Source organism: Lepus europaeus, chromosome 20 (assembly GCF_033115175.1).
Source record: "Lepus europaeus isolate LE1 chromosome 20, mLepTim1.pri, whole genome shotgun sequence".
NCBI classification, from domain to species: domain Eukaryota; kingdom Metazoa; phylum Chordata; class Mammalia; order Lagomorpha; family Leporidae; genus Lepus; species Lepus europaeus.
This window is the reverse complement of record NC_084846.1, coordinates 33,364,594-33,376,993: the sequence shown is the minus strand read 5'-3', so window position 1 is coordinate 33,376,993 and position 12,400 is coordinate 33,364,594. Positions and strand designations below refer to the sequence as shown.

The 12,400-nt window shown below is 41.3% G+C and overlaps 1 protein-coding gene across 1 annotated transcript in view; it reads right to left on the bottom strand.

Annotated features, from left to right (window-relative positions):
• PLEKHA8 (pleckstrin homology domain containing A8) overlaps positions 1 to 12,400 on the bottom strand; it is a 56,624-nt gene that overhangs the window by 20,994 nt on the left and 23,230 nt on the right. Inside the window, exons 4-9 of the mRNA XM_062178251.1 lie at positions 11,009 to 11,133; positions 7,776 to 7,934; positions 6,821 to 6,861; positions 5,223 to 5,380; positions 2,385 to 2,544; positions 1,912 to 1,997 (exon numbers count right to left, since the gene is read on the bottom strand). Coding sequence (XP_062034235.1) covers positions 1,912 to 1,997; positions 2,385 to 2,544; positions 5,223 to 5,380; positions 6,821 to 6,861; positions 7,776 to 7,934; positions 11,009 to 11,133 — 729 coding nt within the window. The remainder of the gene's footprint in view (positions 1 to 1,911; positions 1,998 to 2,384; positions 2,545 to 5,222; positions 5,381 to 6,820; positions 6,862 to 7,775; positions 7,935 to 11,008; positions 11,134 to 12,400) is intronic.

Genomic DNA, 12,400 nt, shown 5'->3' with positions numbered 1-12,400 from the left:
CCTCTTTCTATATTTTAATTTCTAGTAGAAAATACCTTTTACAGTAATAATAAATTTAGCAGATCTTTTCTCCAACAATTTTAATGTCTCCATCAAAATTATTTTCTAAGTACAAGCTTCAAAAGCTTGATATTGTTATCTTTTTCTGTTATGCCGCTCTGATGAGTCTACACTGAGTTCCTAAGTGATGGGTGAAATGAAGATAATTTCATAAATTTTGAATACATGAGGGTGCTTCAAAAAGTTTGTGGAGGGAACAGGTGTTTAGCCTCGCAGTTAACGAAATCGCAGAATAACATTCACGTTTGGTGCAGTAGTTTAAGTTGCCCACCTTCCCTATCTGAATGCCTGGGTTCCAGTCCTAGCTCTGCTCCCCATGCCAGCTTCCTGCTAATGTACATCCTGAGAAGCAGCAGGTAATGGCGCAAGTACTTGGTTCTCTGCCACCCATACAAGGACCCAGACTGAGTTCTAGGCTCTAGTCTTCAGCCTAGCCCCTGCTCTGGTATGGAAACATACTAGGGTCATAAAATAGTCCACGTCTTAATACGCATGTGCATTACACAGGTAAAGTGTACCTGTCAAAACTCACTAAATTATACCATTTAAGTTCTATAAAGTTGCACATCAATTTAAAAGATGCATATGAGCCGGTGCCGTGGCTCAGTAGGCTAATCCTCCGCCTTGCGGCACCGGCACACCGGGTTCTAGTCCCGGTCGGGGCACCGATCCTGTCCCGGTTGCCCCTCTTCCAGGCCAGCTCTCTGCTGTGGCCAGGGAGTGCAGTGGAGGATGGCCCAAGTCCTTGGGCCCTGCACCCCATGGGAGACCAGGAGAAGCACCTGGCTCCTGCCATTGGAACAGCGCGGTGCGCCGGCCGCAGCGCGCCTACCGCGGTGGCCATTGGAGGGTGAACCAACGGCAAAGGAAGACCTTTCTCTCTGTCTCCCTCTACTGTCCACTCTGCCTGTCAAAAAAAAAAAAAAGATGCATATGTTCATTCAGCAAATTAGAAGACATTTGCAATCCCTGGTGTTTACTGATTTTATACTAAGTAAAAGTAAATTTTAATTTAAATAAGCTTATACATTCTTCAAGTATGTTGAAAAATAGAATGAAAAGATAAGTTTATTTTGGTATAAACATTTTTGAAACCTATGCATAATTTTTTACAATATGCAATTTCCATGGAAGCTTTAAGAACACCCTCTTAACATACTTTTTAATCTTTGAAAAAAACTTCAACTGTTTTTTTTTTTTTTATAGTACCAACAGATTGAAGACCCAATCCTCAACTACTTTCACTTTCACTTTATGTATGGTTTCTAGAAAGCAGAATACACTTTTCTCAGGTCACTTTTGATCATCATTAGAAATGAAATGGGAACATCTAATAACTCTTAAGATTGAACAGTTTTTTTAAAAAAAGATGTATTTATTTATTTGAAAGGCAAATGACAAAAAAGTGGAAGAGAGAGTGATCCATCTGCTATAAATGGCGACAGCCAGCACTGGGCCAGGTTAAAGCCAGGAGCCACGAAATCTACCCTGGTTTCCCACATGGACCCAAGAACTCCATCCTTGTTTCTCACATGAGTGGTAGGGATCCAAATACTTGGGCCATCATCCACTGCCTTCCCAGGCCCATTTGCAGGAAGCTAGACTGCAAGGAGAGCAGTCAGGACTTGAACCAGCACTCTATAGAATACCTGTATCACAAGTGGTGGCTTAACCGCTGCACCACAATGCCAGCCCCAAGGCTGAACAGTTCTAATAGCAGGTGGATAGAAGGAGGTTGGTAAGAAGGGTCAGTTCACTGTACACATAGTTCAGAATACTTCTCCTACCAAATACCTGCAGTGAGACAAATTCTATAGACTAATGAATGTAAGGCAACTACAGCAATCTTACCTAATACTGGAACCACAGCGTAACATGATGCCAAGAATGCTTCTGTGGGAATGCCACTATCTTCCAGAAGTTCAATGTCACTAAAGCTAAACAGTTTGGTGATACAGAGGAGGAAAGATTGAAAATACAAGGTCAGCACTCTGCAGTTCAGAGGCAGTCATAGGAAGAGCTGTCCAACTTCAGGGAAGATCATTTGCCCTTATTTCACAGATACGTCATAGTGACTTTTTCCTATTATAATACAGTCTAACGAAATAAATTCCCTAAGCAACTTAAAATTTGTTCATACAGTATACCCTTATGATCCAATTCCTTCTTATTGACTTTTCAGACAAGGTAAACAGGAAGCAGATACTTGGTATTCCATATTCTCTAATCTCATAGAAAATACCATCACCTATAAGGAACACCACAATTGAATTTTCCATAAAGCAGGCTGCTATCTGGCAGTGATTTCAGAGGGTCTAGAATACCTGGTATTCATGGTACTAAAGAAAGTTGGGATAACTTCTTGGCCTTCTTCCCAGGGGGATTCTGGAGAGCAAGCTGAGGAGTTGGATGCAGGCTGTGCCAGGTCACCGTCATGATTCCCCAGGTTCTCCTCTGCATCTTCCTTCATTATTTCACCTTGGACTGCAAAGTAGAAGATACCTATTACTAACCTTTTATATATTTACGTGTACCATAAAAACTAATACATATTCATTGTTAAGCATAATCTCTAACATGGAGAAAAACTGAGAAAGATTGTACACAAACACATATAGAAGGTGACTTCAAGATGTTCCTGGAAAATTCTGCATTATCTTTTAATTCCATTTTCCATGAACTTTTTATACACACACACACACACACACACACAAACCAGGCTCAAAGTATATGAAGGTCTGAATTCTGCTTGTTTTCATCAGAAAGAATACCACAAAAATTTCTACTATCATCCACTACTCTTCAAAAACCATGATTTTAATTACCATGCAATCAATATTACATCATACTCACGTTGTAGACATTTAGATAGTATACAGCATTTTACCACTATACATACAATCAGTCCTTATTATGAGCATATGTTGTATTTACAAATTTTGCTTCCTTTCTTTAGTTTATTTTCAACCCCAAAAACAAACACTTGCAGCCCTTTCGAAGTTATTTGTGGACATGTGCAGGGTGGTGAAAACCTACTCACCTGACATGCATATTCCCAGCTGAGGTGGAACCAGGTGACAATCTGCCTTCTTGTTTCAGTTCCCATACTATCAACAAATGCTCTGATTCAGTGTTACATGTTGTGAATGTCTATGTATTTGTTGTTGATTTTGCCATTTAAAAGGGCCACCAAGAGGGCCAGCATTGTGGCATATCAGGTTAAGCCTCTGCCGGCATCCCATATGGGCAACAGTTTGAGACCCCTCTGCTCCTGCTCCACTTCTGTCCCTGCACTCTGCTGATGCTCCTAGGAAAGCAGAAGATGGTGGCCTCTGCTCCCATATGGGAGACCAGAGGAAGTTCCTGGTCCCTACTTTGGCCTAGCCCAGCCGTTCTCTCCATTTGGTGAATGAACCAGCAGATGGAAGATCTCTCTCTGTCTCTCCCTCTCTCTAACTCTGACTTTCAAGGAAATAAAAAACTAAATCTTAAAAAAAAAAAAAAAGGAGGGGGCACAAGTGTAGGGCTGCTAGCATTCGAAAGCACAAGACTGCTGGAATATGAGTTATGCACAAAATAAGATACTTAAAAATTTGTGGAAAATGGAATTAAAAGATGCAGATGTGATCAGAAACTTTTGTATGATTTCTTCAAAACAAGTATTTTCCATGAACTTTCTGAAGACCCTTCATTATGAATGGACTTCAAGACATTTTCCACACCAAAATAAAGTTATTTTTTAACTCAATTTTCCAGAGACTTTTGGAAGTACCCTGTGTTAGATAAGCTTCCTTTAGGCATGAATTGTTGGCTGTAATCTCATGTTAATAAATCAACAGCATCTTTAGATAGAAACACACACAAAACAGCATTGTATATTGATCAGCTAACAAAACTGCTGTGACCAGAGGCTTGCAGAAACCTAACTCTGTGCTTCCCTAGGAGCAATAGCTCATTATTTGCTGATTTAGTGCTTGTGGTGACTTAAAAATAGTAACGGGGCCCGTGTTGTGGCACATAGGGTTAAGTTGCCACTTGTAACACAGGCATCCCGTACTGGAACATTGGTTCAAATCCTGGCTACTTCACTTCTAATCTGGCTCTCTGCTCACATGCCTGGAAAAGCAGTGGATAATGGCTCAAGTACTTGGGCCCCTACCACCCACATGGGAAACAAGATGGAATTCTTGGCTCCTTGCTTTAGCTTGGCCCTGCCTCAGCCATTAAGGCCATTTATGGAATAAACCAGTGGATGGAAGATCTCTCTCTCTCTCCTTTCCTCTGTCAGTCTGCCTTTCAAATAAATAAAATAAGCCTCAAAATAAAAAAGAAAAGTATTAACTACCACAAATAATGAGAATTGACAACAGAACCATAAAGAACACCCCTGTCCACGCATCTCTGTCCTTAAATCTGACCATTCACTAAAGACAAATCCCTAGAAATAAGACATCTAGGTCAAAGAAATGACAGCATGTCTAACAGAAATTCTACCATCTTTATCATTTACTCAAGAGACAACAACAAATGCATTGCTTGTCTCAGTTTACTAGCTAAGAAACTTATCTTCTTTTTCCTCATCTCATCTGGAAAAAGGGTCCTTTACTTCAGGGCAGATGAAGAGGAACTTTTTTTTTTTTTTAGGTTATTTTCAAGTTACTTATATTAAGTACTTATTACACAACTAAAAGCATTAACATGGTTGTCTCTGAAGAGTGGATTTTAGTGACTTATGGGACTTTGGCTTGCATAGAGAAGGCTGGGTCGTTTTGTGATTTCTGACATTCTCAGGTCTCACAAGCAGCCAGGGGAATAGAAAACTGAAGTGCCATAATTTGACATTAGAGTCTCAGACACAGTGTGCGAGGCCAGGGAAGAACTTACACTCTGAAATACTGCTTGCTACAGCCCAGGAACAACCCAGCAGACGAAGCTGAGCAGGAGACTTCCTCCTCCTTCTGCCTCCTTAAAGCCAGGCCCGATGGGATGACAGAATGCTATTCAGTCAAGCCATCGGTCTCACGGGTTAACAGGCTCTTAAGGAGATCACAGGTACACTGTCTGGATTTTAATTCCTATCAGTGCCAAATCACAGACACTAATCAAACTCCCACATTTTCCATTGTTCCATGGCTTGCTTCAGACTTGACTTCTGTTTTTACCTGTTATATTATCCTCTGTATTTTCTTTGCTTGACAGACTACAGTCTATCTCTGCAGATTTCAAACATAAGGAGCTCTTGTTTTTCAGTAGGATTTCTTCATCACCATTTATTTCCATATTTAAAGATCCATTTTCACAACTGTTCAACTCTGTTTGCCTGAGAAGTTGTTAAAAAGAAAAAAAAAAAAAAACAGAAAGCCCAGTTATTTGGTCACAGATTGCCCAAGTAGATATGATTCTGAGAAAGCACAATCACTAACTCCTTTTAATACCAGCTGTGAAAGAGAATTTCTACACCAGCCCGCATCTCCCACTTCCCGCACACACTTGAGAGAGTGTTTGTCTGTGAGGGGAGTATGCCGGCTTCACAGCGGCAGCTCAGGAGTCACAGAGTCAGTAATGGCTCTTCCTGCCCTCAGCTAACCCAATCTGCCTGCTCCCCACCAGCATCAGGAAGCAGTCATTGGCAGCTCTTTGGCTTGCAATCTGCTCTCTTCAGGTGCCACATTTAACACTTTTCTGACTTCCCACATCTTCTCCCTGGGAGGTTTTTCTCTGTCTACACCACTAGTCACTTCCATGTGTTTGCCTATCAGCTAACTATCAGGAAGCCACTTGCTGAGGCCAGCAGAAAATACTTTCTACAAAGTGTATCTGAGCACCCAGAGGAGCACAACGGAGGAGCACAACGTATCCTCAGGAACCTGCCAACTTCAGAATAGCTGAGAAAGCTATGTAGCATGCAAATGTTTGCTAAAGGGACAATGGTAATACTTTATTACAGGTGATCAGACTCAGACAAACTTAAACTATTTTCATCTAATAAAAATAAGGGAAAAGGGTCCAAGTACACAGTGACTTCAGGAAAAGCACTTGCTAGTTTCTAAAAAAAAAAAAAAAAAGCTATATTCAGCCTAGCAATTCAAAAGGTAGGAGTATACAGATAAAATACTACAAAAGAGAAAACTTCTACAAAGATGTCCCAACAGAAATATTTACAGGAGAGAACTGTAAACAATCAAATTAGTAATAAAGAAGCAAAGACCAGAATGCAAAGAAAGGAACTAATAAGTAATAATTTGAAAGGACAAAAATCTGGTCTATGTCAAACATGGGAATGCCTCAAGTTAATAAAGACCTCAGTGACTATGTAAATATATCTTTTGTTTTAATTGAAGGGACATTTAGAGAAATAGAAACAGTTCAGATTTTGATATGAAGTTATTTTTTTTTCAACATTTTCTTTTGTTCAAAACAAAATGGCCCTACTGTCTTTTCTGGATAAACGTACACGTAAGCCAACATTCAGCTCCTCTACAAGGCAAGTTCCAACACCAGTAACTGCAGAGAGATTAAGTTACTGGATGTGATGGCTGGAATCTCTGTCCCAGTACAAATGCAAATACCTTCCCCAAGCACAATGAACAAAAGGTCTGTGCAGCTTTAGGCTCACCCAAAAAAGGAAAGTTAGATGCTGTTTCTTTCTGGTATCAACTCAAATCATGAGAATCACCATGTAATCAAAAAAATTTAAGCAAAGAGTAACAGTATTTAAGTTTTATTTTTAGAGAGAAGAAAAAACAAAAAAGTACTCTACCTTTCCAATGAATTATGAATCGGTATAATAGGATGTTTCATCTTTAAAAAAAGCAAAGAAATGAAAGTTTACATGTTAAACCTCCGAGAGCACATTTAGAATTTTATCACATATGAAAATAGTAAATATGATCACGACATACACTGCCCCACTCCATAGGAACAATTTTCCTCTCAAAAGGAAGGCACTGATTCCAAGTGGCCCTTCTTATTTATTGAAATAAGGGTACCCAAGTTTGCAAGGAAAACAAAGGGTCTCTTGAAAGAGCTAATTAACACAGCCAAACTCTTGGTGTTTGGCAGTTGTAGTTTGTTACAATCACCAAACATTAATAAATAGCAAATGATGGTGTAACAATGTATAAACTTTAGAGGCATCAAGGTAAAACTTGATTATTTCAACACAGAATAGGGCTAAAATGGGGTTATATTTAGGAGCCAGAGCTCTTAGTCCAACTTAGGGAGCCTGAGAGAAGAGACAGTCTTGGAGGAGGAATGAGAGCTAAGTAGGGAAAGAGTACTTAGAAGGGCATTCCTGGAACTGGGAAATGACTAAGGTGTGGGAGGAGCCATAAGCAATTAATAAGTGTAGGTCAGAGAATGACAGGGAAGGAGCTAGGAGTTTGTGGCTTTAATTTATAGGCAATGAAGGAGTTACCAAAAGGTTTAGGGGAAGTGGTACACTTTTTTTTTTATACTGTGTTAGCTTCCTGAAGGGTCAGGGCGAAGGCTGCTGCAATTCGAGACAAGACTCACTGTACCAGGCTGAAAAGAAAAGGATACACTGGAGACAACATTAGGCAGTAAAACTGCCAAAAAGAACTGCCTGGATATGAGGGCAGATATAAAAGTGGACATAAAGCCATGTCCTCTTTAAAGTGTCTTTATCAGTCACCAAAAGGAGCTTCTCTTCCACTTGATCACATCCTGTGGAGGGAGACCGAGCAGGGCTTTACCTTGCTGGACTTGAGCACGGCCAGCTGAGGTGATCCTGGGGGAGTGCGACAGAGCAGCTCAGAGGTGAAGGCTGCATTTGCAATCTGCATGCACTCTTCCAAGGTCTTCAGAAAAGTATTGCAGGTTGACTTCAGCAGAGTTCCCACATCGACTCCCTCCTACAAAACACCCAGAGTAGAAGTCTCTCAAACCTTGCTAAAAAAAAAAAAAAAAAAAAAAAAAAAAAAAAAAAAAAAAAAAAAAAGCTCCTAACTGTGGAAAGTCCTTAGAGGTGTTTATCCACAAAATAATAACAAAGTGCCTACATATTTTGCTGGACAAGTACATATGATATTATACAAGAAAAACACAAGTCAGTCCAATTAATCCATTAACCATGGGACAGCATTGTGGTGTACTGGTTTAAGCTGCCACCTGAGATGCCGGCATCTCATATGGGCACTAGGTCAAGTCCTGGCTGTTCCACTTCTGATCCAGCTCCCTGCTAATGGCCTGGGAAAGCAGAAGGCTCCTGCTGCTTGGCCCCTGACACCCACATGGGAGACTCAGAAGTTGTTCCTGGCTCCTGGTTTCAGCTTGGCCCAGCCCTGGACGTCGCAGACATCTGGGGAGTCAACCAGCAGATAGATGATCTCTCTGTCTCCCTTTGAAATCAATCAATCAATCTTAACCACGCACAAGGCTTGCCCTCACTCCAACCATTCAGACTCAGCCACTGCCTCAGCTCAACTTCTTTCAGCTCAACAATACTGTGTAACTAGCACTGGCCAAATGTTGGGCACAGAGCTCTCATACAGCTTTCAGTCAATCACGCATCATTTGCTTTCAGTACAGATAAGCTTACAAGGTTTCGACAACAGGAATTGTTTTTGCTTTGTCCAAGTTACTTGTTCAGGGTGCTCTCTTTGGCTATTGGTATTGCTAAGTTGCACAGGAAACAGAGGTCACACCCTGACTACACAGTGAGGAGACCACATCTTAGTGGCTTCTCTCCTTCCTCAACATTCTTTTTCTAACAAACTCTCAAGCGACACCACTGGTCCTTGAACACACCTCTCATTAGGAGCATTTCTCTTTCTTGAATTAAAATTGTTGGTTTTAAGGCCAGTGTTGTGGCACAGTAAGTTAAGCTGCTGTTTGGGATGCTGGCATCCCTTATCAAAGTGCTGGTTGGAGTCCTGGTTTCTGCGCTTCCAATCAAGGCCCCTGCTAATGCACCTGGGAAAGCAGAAGATGGCCCAAGTGCTTGGGCCCCTGCACCAGTGTGGGAGACCCAGACAGAGCTCCAGGCTCCTGGCTTAAGCCTGGCCCAGCCCTGACTGTTGTGGCCATTTCGGGAGTAAACCAGTGGATAGAAGATCTTTCTCTTTCTCTGTTGCTCTTTCAAATCAAGCAATCGATACATTTTTTTAAAAGCTTTTCTTTTCAAAATAACCAGTGCTGTATTCACATTTTCCCTTTTTTCTAGACCATGGCTTCTCTAACTTGGCACTACTGACATTTTGGGCTGGTTGGTTTTTCAGGAGTGTGTGTGCATGGTAGGGGGCAGGGCTAGCTCTCCAGTCCATTCTAAGATGTCCTTATCCTCTATCCACTAAATGCAAGTGGCATTTCTTCAATGACAACCAAGAGTGTCTTCAGACGTTTTCAAATGTTTCCTGGGGCACACATTTATGCTGAGTTGAGAACTGCTGCTGTATACCATAAACTTTTGCAAGAGCAGGGCTGAAATACACTTCTGGCTCTCCGTGCCTTTGCTCCCCCTCTACACAGTACCTTATACACAATAGGCAGCTGTTGAATGGATAAGAGAGACCAAAAGGAAGTGACTAAAGTGAGTTAAACCACCTTTATCTAAAAAAAACAAAAAAACTCAAAGAACTATGCTATTGGCAGCATAGCTATGAAAATGAATTAATACTACTCACTATACCTGCAGATTTTCCAAGTTGCAGGCACTGTCTGTCGAACTTCTTTGGGAGCAGAGACCCTCTCTCATTAATGTGAGTCATGCAATACATAGCCTAACATCAGAGAGACCCTCTAACGTTTTATTTTTTAGAATAAATTAATAACAACTTTATTAATGTTAAAAACTAATCCTTGCCAATAATGAAGAGAACAAAAGTTGTATCTCCTTCTTTGCAAGCACAACAATTACTGTAGTGAAATAAGCCCAGGCTTATCAGAGGAGGCAGATATAGGACATCTTCAAGACTCAAGGTTGGCATTTTAGCAGCCACACCCATGGAAACCTGTAACACAAGCTCCATAACACAAGTGGGATTTTATTTTTAAAAAGTAATGCAAGGGGTCTGGCACTGTGGCTCAGCGGGTTAACACCCTGGCCTGAAGCACTGGCATCCCATATGGGCGCCGGTTCTAGTCCCGGCTGGTCCACTTCCAATCCAGCTCTCTACTGTGGCCTGGGAAGGCAATGGAGGATGGCCCAATTCCTTGGGCCCCTGCACCCATGTGGGAGACCTGGAGGAAGCTCCTGGCTCCCGGCTTTGAATTGGCGCAGCTCTGGCCATTGCGGACAATTGGGGAGTGAACCAGTGGATGGAAGACCTCTCTCTCTCTCGCTCTCCTTTCTCTGTGTAACTCTGACTTTCAAGTAAATAAATAAATCTTAAAAAAAAAAAAAAAAGTAATGCAGGGGCCAGCATTGTGGCATAGTGAGTAAAGTCACTGCCCACAATGCCAACATCTCATATAGGCATCGATTCATGTCCTGGCTGCTCCACTTTTAACAATCCAGCTCCCTGCTTATGATCTGGGAGAAGCAGCAGAAGACAGCCCAAGTACTTGGGCCCCTGCTACCCATGTGGGAGACCTGAAAGAAGCTCCTGGCTCCTGGCTTTGGCTTGGCCCAGCCCTGGCTACTGCAGCCATCTGGGGAGTGAACCAGCAGATGGAAGATGTCTTTCTCTGTCTCTACCTCTGTAACTATTTCAAATAACAAAGTAAATAAATAAATAGTGATGCAAACTGGAGAGAAACACACCTTAGCATGTCTGTTATCATTTAATTCCGAATCCATACAAAAAGGAAAACTACAGAATTTCATATGCTGAAATGCACCCATTTCTTTGTTGAGGTTTGTTACTTTTTTTCTCAACAAAAAATTCCAAGATAGGGATTATGTGACAATAGGCAACACCTGTTAGCAATCAGGTGTTACTTTTCATGGGTAATATTAATAATTTTTATTACTAAAATAGGATTTTACCTCAGAATTGGATACACCAGTTGTGGTCACTTCTTTTGTTTTATCTACTTGCTGAACAAGGAGGTCACAGTAGAGTCTTAGTTCTGACATTTTGGTTTTCAAGTTTTCAGTGTTTTCAGCAAATTCTAAATAATAAAAATGATGTTAATGTAGTTATAAGAATGAATAACCAATTTCCTAGTTAGTATTTGAGGCAGAAGTAGAATATAAGGAGGCTTCAAAAAGCTTATGAAAGCTGTGTATTATCTTTTAATTCCTCCTTCTATGAACATTTTGAAGTTGTCTCGTATATAATCTATGGCCAAAGTCAGATATTGATAGTATGGGCTACACATGTGATATAGGTGAAGCTATGAGAACAAGAAAAACAGAAAAAGGATATTTTCAGTCTTTTGAAGTCTTTTTAATTTTAAAAAATTTTTTGACATAAAAATTGTATACTTTTATGAGGTACAATTTATGTGATGTCTTGATGCATGTATACATTGTGTAATGTCCAATCAAGTAAATATATCGAACTCTTCAAACACTTAACCTTGCTTTATCACAAAAACACCCAAAATCCTATCTTATGGTTTTTTTTTTAAATAGAGAAGTACACAGTACATTTATGTTATCTATAGTCACCCCACTGGGCCACAGAACCCAGAACTTCCTACTCCTATCTAGCTACATCTTAATACTCATTAATCAACCATTCCCCAACTTGTCCCTCCCCTTCCCAACCTCTAATAACCACCATTCCATTTTTAATGCAGTAATATGTTTCCTGTAATCACCAGTAGGGAAGAAGCAAGTAACATTCCCTCTGACCCACTCCTGTCCACGCTGGGGGCAGAGTCAAAGGCTGTGTTTTGCTCTCTGGGGTCAGAACTATCTACCATTGCAGCACTCTGCTCAGACCCAGGAAATGGTATTCTGCAGTCGTCCAGGTACCTCCATGAGCACCCTTGTTATTTTGCTGAGAACTGAGTCAGCTGCTGTCAGTCCAGGAGAATGGAACCAGTCATCATCAGCAGGGCACTCCAGGCACCTTGGGACAGGGAGCTGTCACAATTATTACCACTTGTCTCCTTCCCCATGAGAATGCTGCACATTACCACCTGCTCTGAGTCAAAGCTGACAGCTTCCAGAACTTGTTTCTGATTTAACGTTAAAAACAGCCAATGAAGAGACCCTTTTCCCAGGTCTCCTTGAACAGTTAGGCACAACTGTTGTGAGAACACTCCCATCCACCACTACCCTCCAGCCCAGCCAATCTCTTCAGGTACAGGCAGGGCTGTGGGGCTGGGTCAGCAGCCACTAGGGCCAGCCCAGAGAGCAGTGGTGCAGTGGTTCTCAGGAGTCCTGATGGTTTTTTGAGCACTAAGTAGCAGCAAACCGATAATTACA